Consider the following 17,258-nt stretch of genomic DNA (forward strand, 5'->3'; position numbering starts at 1 on the left):
GGGGACACTTTCGTCATATCTATCTATCTATCTATCTATCTATCTATCTATCTATCTATCTATCTATCTATCTATCTATCTATCTATCTATCTATCTATCTATCTATCTATCTATCTATCTATCTATCTATCTATCTATCTATCTATCTATCTATCTATCTATCTATCTATCTATCTATCTATCTATCTATCTATCTATCTATCTATCTATCTATCTATCTATCTATCTATCTATCTATCTATCTATCTATCTATCTATCTATCTATCTATCTATCTATCTATCTATCTATCTATCTATCTATCTATCTATCTATCTATCTATCTATCTATCTATCTATCTATCTATCTGTCTGTCTGTCTGTCTGTCTGTCTGTCTGTCTGTCTGTCTGTCTGTCTGTCTGTCTGTCTGTCTGTCTGTCTGTCTGTCTGTCTGTCTGTCTGTCTGTCTGTCTGTCTGTCTGTCTGTCTGTCTGTCTGTCTGTCTGTCTGTCTACGTCGGTGCACTCTCGGAATTGTCTTTTCACGGTATAAATGAAAACTAATGCAGGAAGGCGTTACTGCACGAGGAGCCGATTGCGCGTTCATGAAAATAATATAATAGCTTTTTTGTCACGAGTACCTGAAATATTTCTTCTTAGTGACGTGTGGCCCATACCCACCAAACAGAGCACATAGAATGCAAAAACACACGGTTTAGTGTCCATCAACACAGCAGCGGTAAGAATAGACTGAGAAAGTTCCCACGACAGTGTTGAGGCACCCTTGTGGCAGAAAGACTCGATATACTAAGAGAAAAATTGATTTCGGCAGATCCCACATGCGAAGCATGCTGAGGGAAGATTACGGCAGTGATGTTCCGTACTACGCCGGAAAACTCCTTTTCATAGACATGAAAATTCCCCATTTCAGGGATTTCCCCCTGCAAATGTTCACGACAATCCTAGCATATTTCTCTGCACAACAGTACTATACTTTCCGCGATCATCCACGGACGTACATACTACAATTACGTGTGCCTGACGTACTGGCGACTTTTGAAATCATGACTGGCCCTTCCACTGTCACACAAGAAAGAAACATGACTTTATTAATTCATATACTGTTAGTACACTGCACAATGTGGGCTTCAAGTCTAACGCCAATAGTGAAGTAGAACTTGCTCCACGTAAATATCAAAAACAAATTTCAAGGGCCATGCTTGCGTGGTGCATGCACCAGAACAAATTACAGCAGATGAAGGCGCGCTGTGCCCGCTAATCGTTGGTCATCACAGGAAAATTTATCCATTTCTGAAATTCCCTGCAATATCAAGAAGATTACCTTTTCCCCTTTGGCTCAGAATGATAGGCAAAAATTTTCCTAAAAAGGGAAATTCCCTGCACGGAACAGGACTGGGTTACCAGGTTTAATTTTTTTAGTGAGTGACACGCTATGAAATGACGCACGCAGCGACATATGTTGAGTACTTTAATTTGTTTATTTGCTTGCTTCTTTGTTCTTGCGTCACAAAACCAGCAGAAACATGAGTATTAGCAACACCAGAAGTGTTAAGGTGCTATAAGGCGCTGGTGCTCCTGAGGACGCTAGCCCTGAAAACTTCTAAACAAATCATTATCAGCAAATTGCGCCTATCTAATCTACAGGTTAACCCGACGTGACGGCTGTATCACAGGAGTTGAATGTAATATGTATAGCATTCGATTGCCCATCTCTGCAATCACAATTGACGTGTCGCGAACGTTAGGGATTATTTGAAATGTAGGGGCTCTACGGTAGGACTCTCAGTGGTAGAAATCTGTGATATAATTGCGACCACCATCGCAGAGAAATAAGACAACTGTAAACATAATTCTGATAATTTTTCGTTGAAATCGAGATCGTTGGGAAATTAATGGACAATGAACATAATGTTTCGTAACATTTTTATTCCACTGCATGATCAAGTGGCTACGTGGTATTACTATTACAGTTCTTCTGCAAAAGTGTGACATACTGTTTTGTTGGAGAACACCTTCTTTTTGCAAACGAGCTCTGCGGAGACCCACAAATGGTGGAAGGACGAAGAAATAGAAAATACACAACCACCCGTTCGTGCCGTGAAGGCGCAAGGAAATCCGTGGACCCGGATGAATTTTTCGGCAACTAAGAAGCGTTTTTCTGAAAAGTCCGTACGAATTTTTTTTGTGGCTTCATACCACAAAATGTTGGTTGTCTGTTTTCGCTTTCTTAATCCTTCAGTTACCTTGTGGGTCTCTGCAGAACTAATCTGCATTACTTATGTCTGTGTGCTTCGAGTGGTCGATGAATTCGTCCTCGCGCTGCTTATTTACAGCGGCTGCACCAGAAAAGCATTGGTCCTGGTTTAAATCCTCGAACCAGGAAGAAAAGCCTCGGACTGAAACAATTTTCTTTCGGAGAAATCCGTACGGATTTCATTGAGATTTCGTGCCACAAACAGGTGGTTTTCTATTATTTTTTTTCTAAAAAGTTTTTTCGCATATTTGTTGAAACACGTTTTTTATCTCATGATAATGAGGCGAAAGCGATATCATTTTTTATGCGTGGAACGCAAACAAATTTTAAATTTTTCGTGTGTTGTCGATGTGACTCGTTTTAATGAAAAAAAAAACATTTTTTTTTCTTTTCACACAATAGGTCATGGTGCCAGATATCGAACAATGTGTACTTTTACATAAGATCTTTTATTTCGGAAATATTTACACAGATGTAGGCTTTCAGTTCATCGTTTGTTTTCAGTTCGTCGTTTGTTGTCGATGTGAGTCGTTGTAATGAAAAGAAAAACAACTAATTTTTTTTCACACAATAGATGAATTCGCCAGAAATCGAACAATGTGTACTTGTATATGAGCTATTTTCTTTTGGGAATATTTACTTAGATATGTGCTTTTTTCTGATTGGTGGACCACGGTGAAAATTTTCTACATAAATGGCATCGGTGTCTTGGAGATCTTCATCAGCTGCTCCTAGCCGGAACTACCAATCATGGCCCGTCTTTTGGTACTGTGCGCATTCGCCGCATTGGCGGCTTGTGCCATGGCAGGCGTTCAGCAAAGTGCACCAACTCAATCAGTCGCGGTACAGAAACCAGGATCAGCCGGTAAGCCGTATTAAAATGTTGGATAAATTTATTGGTATTGCTTGTGGTCAAGTTATTTAATGTTTTGATGTCGACTTCAATATTGAGACTATTTATGGTAGCTGTAGTGCGCACATAAAGTTGCCGTAAGTTCTACCACATTGGACAATATACCGTTGTCAGTGGATGCTCGTAACCACCATAGGTTTGTTTACATCAAGTAAGAATGCCCGTTTATCTAAAAAAACTCCTTGGATCGCTCAGAGTCACTCATTCTTGCCACATGAGTGCAGTTTAATTGTCGAACTTTTTCGTTGACTCGTCATGATAGCTCGGACAAGGATGCTCTTCCCAGGTAGCTGGAATTTCAATTTTATGCCATTTGTTGTTGTAGCATCAATTCAAAACGCAAAGCGGAGATTCACGCAAAAGAAAGATGGTCATACGATAGTATTGGGCTTCCTTGGAACTATATATAGATTGTAATATTTGAGGTAGCACTGCTAAATGCAATGGGTATATTACTGCGTTTAATAATTATAGATGGACACGAAAAAAGAAAACCAATGGCGTAATCTAGAGTTGCAGCCCATTCAGAAGCAGCTAGTACAGTACTACACTACAAGTATGAATGCTCTTATTGTTTGCAAAATTCTGGCCTGTGTGCGGTTCTGTGAGTTTTATCAGCGAATATTCACGGAAAAAGGAAACATCGCGTAAAACACAGACACCTAGCAGGGCGAAGTGAAGAAATTATGAACAAGGACTGCGGAGTGCATTACCCCATTTTCACCATGTTCTTTAGCAGGTATTTTTGCCAATACTTATCAAATGCAGTTTTTATTTGTTTAAATATGCTTTAATCATGAAGAACATGCCTCAGCCAGAGAGCTCTCGAATCAGACATCAAAGGCGGCAAGTACCTGGTCACCTCATGTCGTCGTGTCGTCTCAACTGTGCTCTGGCTCTGTCATCTCGGGGGGGGGGGGGGGAGTCGCTGGAGTGTATTTATGCTAACCTGTTGCCAATAACGACCGGCTATATATCTAGCGTATGTATATACGTATGCATAATAAATACGCCAATTATGGGAATGCAAGAACAAACTGAATGAGGAGTCCTAAGTGTTCAGGGAGGGCAATATTGAAAAAAAGACGTATGTTTTTATTTTGCAATTTGTGAAAAATATTTATTTGGGCATATTTTCTATAATTGGGGTTTTCGTAGCCCATTGGTTTGTTCTTTATTCTTTATTCATCAGATACCCCGCAGCGCCCGAAGGCGTTATAGCAGGGGGTACCTGATGCCGAAAACTGGTTTTCCGAAAACAAGTTGTCAGTGAACACGCGTCCAAAGACAAGCTCCTTGCGTACATTCCATGTATACGGCCCATCTCTATAAAGAAATACGAATCACAAAGTATTTGGGCTTTTCGTAACCCACTGATTTGTTGCTGAAAACCGGCCATTCCGAAAACAAGTAGTCAGTGAACACGCATCCAAGGACAAGCTCCTCGCATGCATTCCATGTTTACGGTCTATCTCTATAAGGAAATCCGAATGTATGACCTATTTGAACTCCTAGATTCATTACGCTTTGTGTCTCAAGTGTCTGTTGAGAAACTGAAATGCTGAGAGTCGAAATAACTTCAAAAAGTGTACCTTTCACGGCTACCAGTGGAGTTTTCTTGTGAATACGAATAAATTCGGGTGATGTACTGAAATGACGAGCTCTGATCGAACGAGCTCTTCGCCGTTGAACGCATAAGCCATTTCCGCGTCTTTCGAGGCAAATAGCGTGCAGAAGGACAACAGAGATGCTCCAAAAAATATGATAATAATTTCTGAATAAATTAGATATAATCCGCGTGCTAAGTGTGCGGATGAAGTGTTGAGATATTCTAAATGGCGTTGAAAAGACTTTTTAGTCTTCGTTCAGGCTTCAGAGCCTGAATGATGGTGACACTGGGTGCTGTTCTTTCGTTTATACTGATAGTACAGTATGAGCCCAAATTCTACAATCAGTAGGATATAGCTTGAACGAAACACAGTCAATTTACTTAGAGAAGTTGCCTGCACTTCACGATACAGCGCGAATAGAGTTGAATGACCACTTACAACAGAAACAAGGCAAGCAAGGCGACGGGTTTGGAAGGGAAAAAAATACTTTTGGCAATATTACCTATGTTTGTACCCACTAAGTGGAACAATTGAGAGTACTTGTGACTGAGATGTTTGCTTCTCAGCAGCTTTCAAAGTTTTACCTCAATATTCTCAAAACCATATACTAAGGAACAATTCTTCCCTGTCTATTTCAAGATAGCAGGTTGATATTTTCCCTTTAATTCTGCATAGCTATACACTACTACTGTACCAGAATTGAAATTTCACACTCAAAATTTTTGTATTACAAACTTTGAAAGATTCAAATTAACCCAAAATTTTGGTCTACTAATAAAAAATTCCCCCAAAAATAAATATTGAAATTTTGATTACTATGGTACATTTAAAAGAGCATAAAATTGGAAAAAAGTGCAATATGTAGTATGCTGATACCCCTTTCAATTATTGTGGGAGACGGTTTCTCAACATTGACAAAAACACATGGAACGTTTAGGCCCATCATGTGCTCCTATTGTTTTGCGATCTACGAAAATGAATTTCAGTGCAGGTGTTTCTAGCTGGCAAGGCCACTATACTGCAGAGTTGGTTTCATGTAACACTGAAGGCAAAGAGTTAATGCTTTGGAACTGCCCACATTGCACGAAGAAGTCATAAAAGAAAGAAGCAAACTTTGAACCTGCGAAAAGTAGTCGATGGGCGTACAATAATATTGGAACAGCTAATGGTACACAGCAACGATATTTACTAAATACGTATTTCAGTGGTTTATATATATGCTAAGCTAACAGAGGAATGTCAGCAATGAAGAAGAAACAGAGGTTCGCACACCCATGCCATGCACTTGTTTTATGTTTAGATCGCTTAGCAGGTAATATTAATGGAATATAGCTGAAAGAGCATCAAGATTTTTGTGTATGTCCTACGTTGGAGATATGTAAATAATTATAGTTTTATAATTACATTATTGCTACTTTAAACAAAGAGTTTAGTCGGCTGAGAACATCGTCAAGCTGCTGAACAACCTAACCTAAACCCTTTCCTACTTTACATATACGCAGGTGCTGCAGTTGGAAGGCCTTCAGGCTGGGGAAGCTGGGGCGGCTGGGGAAGCCAACCAGGCTGGGGAAGCTGGGGCGGCTGGGGACAGCACCCAGGCTGGGGCTGGGGAGGCAACGGCTGGGACGACAGCTGGAACAACGGCTGGAACAACGGCTGGGGCAACGGCTGGGGCAATGGCTGGGGCAACGGCTGGGGCAACGGCTGGGGCAACGGCTGGGGCAACGGCTGGGGCAACTGGGGCAATGGCTGGGGCCACGGCTGGGGACGTGGCCGGGGACTGCAACAGAAGCAGCAGCAACAGCAGAGCCAGCAGTGAGTGTAACTTCACCCTGGGAAAAAAGGGGGCCCACCGCCAAGAACTACTATGTAATAAACATGACTTTCAACTTACTACGAGTAGAGAGAATCATTTTTGTGGCCTCAAACAGAGCCACCAACCGAAACGATCACTCGTCAGCAGCTTGTTGTTTTCATCAGCTTCCTTGTTCTTCGTGTTATCGGGTGCCCTCTTCAATGCAGCCTTTCAACCTCAGTGGTGCAGGGCTTACGATGCTCGGCTGCTGACCAGAAGATGGCGGCTCTCATGCTCGTCGGCTTGCGGTCGCATTTCAATGAAAGTGAATGGCAAGAGGTTCGTGCATGGAGCGGTGCCCATGCACATACTGCAATAGCAGACGGTCCGAATTTCCGGAGCCGTCCCCTACGGCGTCCTTGATCATCAAAATATGGTTTTCAGAAGTAAAACAATACAAAATATCATTTTTAATGCAGCTGGAGTGATGCATCAGAACGTAACAGCGGTATGACGATAGTTATAGCGCGAGAACAAAACGACGACACAGAGACAAGAAGGACACGAAAGACAGCGTAATGCAACTTCAGTGCTACGAGAGCACTGCCGTACGATGAAACAAAGAGGTGGTATCCTTAAGCCTAGACTAGCGCTCAACATTATGTTAAATCTTGCAAATTGATCGAATAGCCAAAACAGTTATCACATAAACTTTTTTTGCTAAGTCTCACTTGTTTGCTCAACCACAGCGACGGAAGAATATGTGTGTCCCCTAGCATAAATTATAAGAACACATGTGACAGCCCAATCCTTCGGTTGGTTGTTCGCGTTCCAAAATTTATGGCTGAACTCATCAGGGAAAATCAGCCATCATTTGTGACGGAGTAGAACTCGGCAGTAAAAACACAGTATAACGATAATTTGTAGATAAGCGGAAATCCTATAGAGATCATTTTTAATTTTATTACTAAGTTCTGATAAAAAATAGTCACCTACCACAATCATTCTGAAAAAAGGAATATAAATGGGAAATAACGAATAAATAAAAAGAAAATGAAAATAAAATAAATAAATGTACCTAAAGTAAGGATCATCAATTTTTTTATAACTACCAAGGCAATGTTTTTTATTTGTTTGTCAACAGAAAGAGGTGAAGAGGAAGGCCTGGAGGTAAACCAGTAAATAGCGTCTGGTTCGCTATCCTCAGCGCTGGGGAGGGGAAGTAGGGGTAAGAAAGAGAAAAAGAACACACACACAACACAGTGTGTGTGTGTGTGTGTATGTGTGTGTGTGTGTGTATGTGTATATAACCGCATACATTTAAGGTAGGCTTTCTACACTTTGTTTATCAAATCGGCAGTAGTATAGCATTTTTTAGAATCATGCGATCAAACTTTATTCTCTTCATATCAGTTGAGTACATTAGGCTCAACTACACGGCAAATTATTTCTATTACTGGCCGCTACAAATTTTGTATGCTTTTATGAGGGCAAGGATGCAGATAACAGTCACATAAAAAATATGGACGGCTCGCGCAGAAATACATTTAGAGAGCGTATGTGTGGTAAGGCATAGATGTTTATTAATTGAGACACAATGGATTGATTCGCGCGAAGGTAAGATAACCACCGGTAATAAAAGATCACAGACTGAATTGTAAGGCAAAACAAGTGGGTGAACGGGAGAGAGAAAGTCCGAGGGCCAATTAAGTTTGGGAAGTTGGCATGTATAAAATGGAAGCAGCAAGCACAAAGCCGAGTTGACTGGCAGAACACTGCAGAGGCCTTTGCCCTGCAGTGGGCGTAGTCAGGCTGCTTATAGTGATGATGAATTGATCGAAAGAGGTGGGGTGAAATGTTAGAATTGGGAGTGTATAAGATCTAGCACGGCGTAAGAGCAGGCATGGTTCATGGTAAGAAATAATATTAGCTACAAATTTTTGTATAACAATATTTAAATATGTATACTGTGTAAAGCTTTAAAGAGATGTAATTGATAAGCGTGCACCCCTTAAGATAACACATGTCCAGGCTTTGATACTTACTAGGTGGACATATGCGCAATATATTAGACAAAGCTCCTATAAACATCCCAAAACGAACTTTGCTGGCTCGCCTTGAATCAGTTGGTCGTAATCTCTTGGATACAATGCATTGAGTGAGAGAACTGCAATTAATATTTCCCCTATACAATTTACAGAATAATTTTCACGAGCCTGCTTCAGGAATCATGCTCTTGTCATGCATAAGTGCGATTCAGAAATGGATACAATGAAAAAGCATGTAGAGTGCTTTTGTGAATAGTCAGGAACTTATGCACGTGAATAAAATTGTTCTCTTCCTGTTTTAATCATTTCATTTGCTGCGTTTTTATGCTCTCCGCATTCATTGAAACTCGGTGGTTCTAGTAGTGATAATCATTGCTTTTTAAAGCCATGACTAAAGCAATATAAAACTTGTGTTTACGATAAGTGAAGAAGAAAAGAAGGAAAATACCTTGCGATAAGTATTTACCAAGTATTTACAAGTATTTGCCAAGTAAAAGCACTTTGGTCGAGCCTAATTATTAGATATGAAGGAAACAAAACATCTAAAAATGAACGCCTGTGGCAACTCGTTCAGCTTGACGTACATGTAAAGGAAGAGATAAACTTATAGAAGTAGCTAAAACTCAGACGTGCAGTGCTGTTGGGTTATTTTAATTCTTTGTAAACAAATACGGCGCAAATCACGCGAAGATGTTTGATTGCTAAAAATCAGAATCAAATTATGAAATAGTCTGGAAGCGTGAAGCAAAGATAATTGTGTCAGAGGATGTTAGTGCTTGAGTTAGCGTGGTTGACGTTCAATATCTGCATCTACTGGTTCTTTAAAATATAATAATGTGAAATGGACCAGGCAAATATTGCGTGGTCCGATAAGGAATAGCAATGCTTTATTTTACCACTTGGGTCTATTAGCTAATGGCGGCGCTCACGTCACTATTTGCCGGTAACACTAACATAGGAAGCCAGAGAAATCCCCTTTATTGACTGTAGTATGTTCCAAACAAATTCTTCGTTTCTTTTTGCGGCATGTTTCAATGAAGCGGTACACCAGTGCTGCTCGCAACCAGTCCCATCGCTAAGATTGTACTATCAGCGTCAAATGGAACCCGAACACCGGCAATCATTTGCGGTGGTATAGGGCGCGCCGTTTAGTTATCACGATTGAGAGGTCCACACAGTTCGACAGCTTTCCGCATATATGCGTGCCAGTTCATAGTGTTAAGTGGACGGCGCGCACTATAGTATCGCGAAGGATTGCCGCTGTTCGGGTTGGATTTGGTGCTGATAGTACTCGCAAAAAAATCATGGTAGTTCCATGGTGTGAATGATGATGAGCGGGGCGAAGCGTCCGTCCATGCTTCTGTCCACACGTCCGTTAGTTCTTGCTTCCGCCCGTTCTTCCGTGCGTTCACTAGAAGGCGCTCTTTCCCTGGATTGTGTAGCGGTGAACGTATACTTTGAGTTAGAAGAGCAGTCTGGAAGCAGTACTACTGGTTGGAAAACATCACTGCGAAAAATGAAACCCACTGAAGTCCTCTATTTTTACGCAAGGAGGAGCTCACTATTTTGCAAACTGTTAAATTTGTGGTGTATTAGTTAATTTAACTCAGAAGCATGGTTTGGGTACATACCTTAAACGAGCACTTTCAAAAAATTCTCAGCTGTTCCTGGAAGACATGCGTCAATTGGAACATACACGGAGTTTCCAAAAGAAACGCCACACAGCTGGAAACAAATTTATACATAAAAACATTTCGACCAGTTGTAAATATTCTTATAGCTTCTCACAGGTGTTAATGAGAGAGGCAAACCTTCTCCGGTAAAAAGTAGCCAGGAAATCAATCTTGGCACCCCGACAGCAAATTTCTAGAAGTCGAAAAATCGAAGTTTTCCAGAGACCTTTCCATTTCGAGACGCACGTTCTAAAAAATAATTTTTTGAAAACTCTAAGAAATTCCCAAAGAATCACAAAGCCATCGGACAGCCATATATTCACTTCATTCTTCGATGAAGCCACGCAAATTCGGCATTTAATAATAAAGAATGGACTGCGCAATGTACAGAACAAATTTTAAACCATTCCAGTGTGGGCGGGTTCTTCCCACACCAACTTGCCAAAATGTCTCTGCTACTGAACCTTATTTTCAGAACAACGACAGCTGTCGTTGTGTTCTCATCATTTTGCGCCCCGTGTTTTTTTTTGTGCCGTTCTTAACTATGATTACAGTGAGCACTTTGCTGCAGAAAACAATTCGAGCGGAATAACGCCCCTCGGCAGTTGCGGGATTGTAACTCTTTCTATCTTTCCCTCATTTTGCTTTCCAATATACTCTTGAGCTGGCAATAAATGCTCGTCTCTTTGGCCCGCCAGATGTACCGGTTGTTATGTCGCTCCACCGCAGTGGTCTAGTGGCTAAGGTACTTGGCTGCTGACCCGCAGGTCGCGGGATTGAATCGCGGCTTCGGCGGCTTCATTCCCGACGGAGGTGACAATGCTGTAGGCCCGTGTGCTCAGATTTGGGTGGTGAACTTACCAGCCACGGCGCAGCAACTACCGGAATTCAATGGCGCGAAAGATAAGTGGCAGGCGTGCTTAGTAAAGGTAGAGGCTTACTTTGAAGCGATTAATGGGAAGGACGATACTAAGTCCTGGTAACTCAGTGCTAGTTTCGGTTGCAAACAGCATGCACGCTCGTAGCGTTTGCCGCGCATTCTAAGATCTGGTTGAATGAAGTGAGGCTGATGTGCGTGTTCGCATTTTTTGGGCTTTCACGAGTTTTTAGTAACAAAAGAATTGATACTCTTGTAAAGAACTGTTTTATTTACATGTCTTTTCTTATTCCTTAGTTTGTGAATTTTGAACCAGGCGAAGCGCGGGAAGTGATTGACTTGCATTCGTATATATAGCGCTTGCCTCCGTTATTTCTCGCCTCTCGCTCAGCGACGTTAGCAGTTAGATCATGCTCAGTTATCTAGCTCGGTTGGGATGTTAGCTACGGGATAGATAAAGACAGCAAGTTGTGGAGGGCAGAGAACGGTAGCCACAGTGAGCTACGCCGAACAAGTAAACCATGCATTCTTCGAAGATTGCTTAATCGGGCAACGCATGTTTTCCACGGCTCTATGGTGTGCTAACCCGGGAATGTGATTTTACGCGAAGGTTTTTCAGCGTTTCCTAAAGGCAACGGGTAAGCACACGAGCTTGAACCCATTATTTGAACACGTATTGATTCTACATGCGCCCATCTGAGTAAACCCAGTTCTCCGCAAGCCTGACTGGACTAACTAAAGTGCAGTGTCGCTTGATCAATTGGTGAAGACTGCAGCCAAGCCCTTGACGGGAAAATGCGTTTATTGAAAGGCTTAAATTTTAGTTGACTTGGCTACATAGTTTTAGTTTCTTTTACTTTTGGCGTATAGTTCAAATGATGTCAAATAATTATAGGTTGCTTCCTGCTCATGAAATACTTGTAGCCACGGTTTCAAAATTTGTTAGTCTTTATTTTTTTTGGTGTCACTCAAACGCATGCGATGAACTAAATACTTTTAAAATTATTACATAGAATGCTGATGGAGCCATCGTTTTGACAAGTGAACTTTTCTTCGTCAAAGCAATGCTGTTGCCCTGACGAAGACAAGTCAACTTGCCGTAACACTGTTTCCAGCGACGTTCTTTCTCGAAAAACTTCTGATGGCTTTAATGACTCTCCATGCCTCTGAACTTTAGTCTCGTTTGCTACTGAAGTTCTGTTGAGAAAGCTATGCGTGCCGTCATAACAAACGTGATTGAGTCGAATACGACGTGTACTACTCGGAATTGTCGATAGTTTAAGCATTGGTTCCGATATTCTGGGTTCAACGTTTGCTAACTCTGTCCGTATGTCAGGGTTAAGTTAAAGCTGCTTTTATAGATTGACCTTTTCACACTACGTGTATGTCTGCTTTTCATACTAAGTCTGGAATAAAAAAAGTTACTTTTAATATTTGTGCCAATCGAGTTTAGTCTTACTGAGAAACAAGTCAGCTTAACTTTCGCCCCTTCAGAAAACACGACCAAAGCTCAAAGAAAAAGATTAACAAAATTGTAGAAACAGTCGCATTGCCGAAGCAGCCAGTGGACATGAAAGAAGGTGCGGGCACATTGGACTTGCGTTCGAAGTTGGAAGTTGGAAAGGAGGGTTACCGCGTAACCCTCCTCCTAATTTTTCATCTTTGGCCTCTATTTTTGGGTGTCACGAATGAGAATATGGAAAAACTTTTCTGTTCGTGATTCATTTCTAGTGGGTAAATAAAGTTATTAAATTCCACTCAATTTATTTCTAGTAGGATGCCCGGCAACCACCAGTGGTAAAAGCAGTGCTGCCAAGAGCTAATACATGGAAGGTATAGGGAGTTTGCGTCCCCTTACGATACTAAGAGCCCAGCTGTTATCTGTGCTTGAAACGAAGACAATTGAAATCTTGAACAGAAAAGTTGCACCCCGGAAACCAAAAAATCTGACGTATGCTGGTGCTGTGCAGATGTTAAGCAGCTATTACAGTTCATTGATTGATATGTGGGGTTTAACGTCCCAAAACCACTATATGATTATGAGAGACGCCGTTGTGGAGGGCTCAGGAAATTTAGACCACCTGGTGTTCTTTAACGTGCACCCAAATCTGAGCACATGGGCCTATAACATTTCCGCCTCCATCGGAAATGCAGCCGCCGCAGCCGGGATTCAAACCCGCGCCCTGCGGGTCAGCAGCCGAGTACCTTAGCCACTAGACCACCGCGGCGGGGCAGCAGCTATTACAACCCAGTGCCAAATGAAATCGCTGAAACCCTACATTATTTCCCCGCGGTCAACAGGAAGGGCTGTCTGTACATTAGTTTATCGTGGCAATGCGAAAGATGGCCCAGAAATGCAATACTTAAACGATGCTAACAGAGTGATAAAGAACCATATAATCAGTGCAGAGTGAGGTCCATTAACGGGCAAAAAACAAGTGCTAGCAAAAAAAGAGCTTAATCTTCAAGAAGCGGAGACTCTAGCCCTTGCCGAAGAAAGTGCGGAACGCGATTCGCAAGATCACTGGTCATACAATAATGCAAATGTTTCGCAACGCATGATCACAGACGAGCACTTGTCGACTAATCAAGCGCAGATACTTCAAATGTACAGTGTCAATTTTTGTGAAAGGGAACACTTTGACACGTGGCCTGCGCACTCCGGTGGCTGCTGGCAGCGCGTTCTAGCGGTAGCGATAGCCACCACCGTATCTTTTCGCGTCATCTCGCGGCGAGCAAAACACGGCGAGAGCACTTAGCCAGAATGTGCGCGTTGAACGACCAAACAAACAGAATGCTGTAGCTGTGGCAGTGCAGGGGGCAGAAAATGAAGGCAGTGATAACAGTGCGTCACAAATTTGGTTCTTGACCACTAAGCACTCACTTATACCTCCTATCGGAAATGTTTTCACGTGAAATGGCATTGAAGTAACGATGAACATCGATACGGGCTCTCCTCTCTGCGTCATTCCTAAGAGAATCCACGAGAAGTATACTGTAATCAATGGCCACAGGTGTACATAGATCAGAACTTTCATGCTGTCTCGGAAAACTTCCGCTTGTTGGCGCATTAGCGATGCCGGTTTTCTACAAAGGTACAACAAGGCAGTGAAGTTTGACTATTTTAGACTGCGATGACCCCAGTCTATGTGGTCGGGATTCACAAAAAAAATGACAGATGAACACATCCAGCCTTTCAACGTGTATTCGCAGCCTTCAAAGCCAGGTCAAGGCTGGGAGGTCGTTCCGATGCTGCTCCAGCAAAATGCTGACATTTCCACTGAGGTCACTGTTTTATCAAAGGTTCGCCAACCCGACTGCACTCCAAGACCGGTTCAAGCCCCAAGTTCTTCAAGGCAAGGAAAATTTCGTTTGAACTCAGCGATAGAGTCTCAAAAGAGCTGGACAGGTACGTCACCACGGGCATACTTTTTACAGTCTCTCATTCCAAACGGACTACGTTCATGATTTCTATTTTAAGGAAGAACGAAACGGTGCGTAAATGCGGCGACTTCAAGACGGCTTTAAAACCAGTGTGTGGAATCGAGCAGGACGCGCTGCCTTTCATAGGTGACCTTTTGCCAACTTATCCGGAGGGAAGAAATTGGGGTTAATACACCATCGCGACGCATACAACCAGGTCAAGCTAAATGAAGACTCGAGGAAATTAGCGGTGATACACACACTGAAGAGGCAGTTCTGTTGTAGCGGCCGGAAATGTCGGCTGCCGGAGGCAGCGAGAAAGGAGACGTGAAGCAGGTTTGGAGTTGCAGGGCAAGACTGTTTATTTCCACTCCGTGCGAGTGACGAGAGCTCCCCTCGACGAGGGAGAGAATGAGGCACCCCCGCGTTCTTCTACAAGAAAGAGGAAAAGGGGGCCACCGAGCGAGCAGACGTAGCATGCGGCCGGTCTAATCCCCGGAGCCGGCCCCGACAACACGTTGTTCCCCGAACACGGAGGAGGAGGAGCTGGCGCCGCGAGTAGGCGCGCTGTCGACGGCCGGCTGCAGACGGGATAGAAAAGAATGCGGTGGTGCTTAGCAGCTTCCGCTACAAAGGCTCCCCCCCTAGATTGCGGAGCTTTTAAAGAAGGACAGCAGTTACGGGCTGAATAGTGAAAGGTCACAGTCCAATGGTTAGCACTGAAATCGTACGTGAGAGGCTGCTTGAATGGAAACTTCAATATGAGCAGGCTTGGCGCGGTCAACGGCGACGACTTCTCGTTTCCCCCGCACGTCGATTGCGATGGTTTTGTTAGTACGTCCCAAAACTTTGAATGGGCCATCGTACGGCGGAGTAAGGGGCGGCTTCGTTGCGTCGTGTCGCACGAACACATGGGTAGCAGAGTCCATGTCAGGAAAAGTGAAAACTTTCCTGTTGCGGGCGATGCGAGGTGCTGTTGGCCTGAGTTGCGCGAGCCATGCGCGCAGCTTCTCGATGTGATCGGAGGCTGTTGGGGCGGAAGGTGTCTGGTCGGAGAAGAATTCTCCCGGGAGGCGCACTGTTGAGCCGTAGACCATTTCCGCTGCGCTGAAGCCGAGGTCTTCCTTCACCGTTGAGCGTAGGCCAAGAAGAACGAGCGGGAGCTTCTGCACCCAGTGCTGGCGGTCGAGTTTCGCTGCCAGTGCGGCTTTGAGTTGCCGGTGGAAGCGCTCAACCATTCCGTTGCTGGCGGGGTGGTAGGCGGTTGTATGCTGCAGCTTCGTGCCGAGGAGCGTTGAAAGTGCGGAAAAGAGGTTGCTCTGGAATTGCCGTCCCCGGTCAGTTGTTATGCGGGCGGGGCAGCCAAAGCGGGACACCCATGTTTGAATGAAGGCCTGCGCGACGGTCTCAGCTGATATGTCCGCAATTGGTATAGCTTCGGGCCACCGGCTGTACCTGTCGATGCATGTGAGCAGGTACCTAAATCCTTGGCAGGGCGGTAGTGGTCCCATGAGGTCAAGGTGAACGTGGTCAAACCGCGACTCAGGAGTCCGAAATTCCTGTAGTGCAGCCCGATTGTGGCGAGTCACTTTTACTTGCTGACACGTTTCACATGTCCGAGCCCATCGTCGCACGTCCGCGTTGACTCCGGGCCAAACGAAGCGTTGCGTTATCAGCCGCTGGGTGGCACGGACACCTGGGTGGCTGATGGAGTGGAAAGTGTTGAATACCACTCGGCGAAAGTTCAGTGGGACAAAAGGTCGTGGTGCTGCCTGGGAGGTATCGCAGGTTATCGTGCTCTGGACGTAGGGAAGTGCAACCTCCGAGAGCACGAGTGAAGATCCCCCTCCCTTCAGTCTTGTCAACTCGGGGTCGTCCCGCTGAGCTGCGGCCATAGCTTCGAAGTCCAGGACTTCTGTGCTGGAAGCATTGACGCGAGACAAGGCGTCAGCTGCTTCGTTTTCGACCCCGGGAACGTGGCGGATGTCTGTAGAAAACTCGGAGATGAATGAGAGCTGACGGATCTCTCGTTCTGAGTAGGAGGAACTGTTGTTTTTGAATACGTAGGTGAGGGGCTTGTGGTCTGTCAAGATGTAGAACTCACGGCCTTCGAGGAAGTAGCGGAAATGCTTAATGGAACAATATATTGCGAGCATCTCCCTTCCAAAAGTGCTGTACCGTGCTTCTGCAGGCTTCAGACGTTTCGAAAAGAAGCCCAGTGGCTTCTACTGGGCGCCCTCCTGTTGCTGCAGCACTGCTCCGACCGATGTGGAGGAAGCGTCCACCATGAGGCGTGTAGGAGCTTCAGGCCGTGGATGAATGAGAAGGGTAGCCGCGGCTAGCTCGTCCTTAGCTTTCTGGAAAGCGTTCTGGTGTTCGTCAGACCAACAAAATTCTGGTGCCTTTTGGTCGTCTCGGCGCAGCAGGTCGGTCAATGGCTGGAGCACTCGAGCACAAGACGGAATGAAGCGCCGGTGGAAGTTTAAGAGCCCGAGGAACTCCCTCAGCTTGCGAAAAGATGTTGGAGCTGGAAACTTCTTGACGGATTCCACCCTCGATTCCAATGGCATAACGCCTTCAGCAGTGATGTGGTGGCCGAGGAAGTTGAGCGCCTCTACTCCAAACACGCACTTTTGAGGTTTCAACACCAGACCGTGCTCATCCA

General features: G+C 44.1%; 1 protein-coding gene across 1 annotated transcript; it reads left to right on the forward strand.

Moving 5' to 3' along the window:
- The first annotated feature begins 2,968 nt into the window (after positions 1-2,968).
- Positions 2,969-6,670, forward strand: LOC119179818 (uncharacterized). Its single transcript, XM_037430937.2, has 2 exons — positions 2,969-3,119; positions 6,280-6,670. The coding sequence occupies exons 1-2, from the start codon at positions 3,005-3,007 to the stop codon at positions 6,594-6,596; spliced, it is 432 nt and encodes a 143-aa protein (XP_037286834.2). The 5' UTR covers positions 2,969-3,004; the 3' UTR covers positions 6,597-6,670.
- The last annotated feature ends 10,588 nt before the right edge of the window (positions 6,671-17,258 follow it).

The sequence above is a fragment of the Rhipicephalus microplus genome, chromosome 7 (genome assembly GCF_043290135.1).
Source record: "Rhipicephalus microplus isolate Deutch F79 chromosome 7, USDA_Rmic, whole genome shotgun sequence".
In the NCBI taxonomy this organism is placed as follows: domain Eukaryota; kingdom Metazoa; phylum Arthropoda; class Arachnida; order Ixodida; family Ixodidae; genus Rhipicephalus; species Rhipicephalus microplus.

Excerpts from the sequence above, each read along its gene's own strand:
- LOC119179818 (XM_037430937.2), top strand. The coding sequence starts at position 3,005 with ATGGCCCGTCTTTTGGTACTGTGCGCATTCGCCGCATTGGCGGCTTGT. Across the intron at positions 3,120-6,279 it reads ACAGAAACCAGGATCAGCCG|GTGCTGCAGTTGGAAGGCCT; the intron begins GTAAGCCGTATT and ends ACATATACGCAG.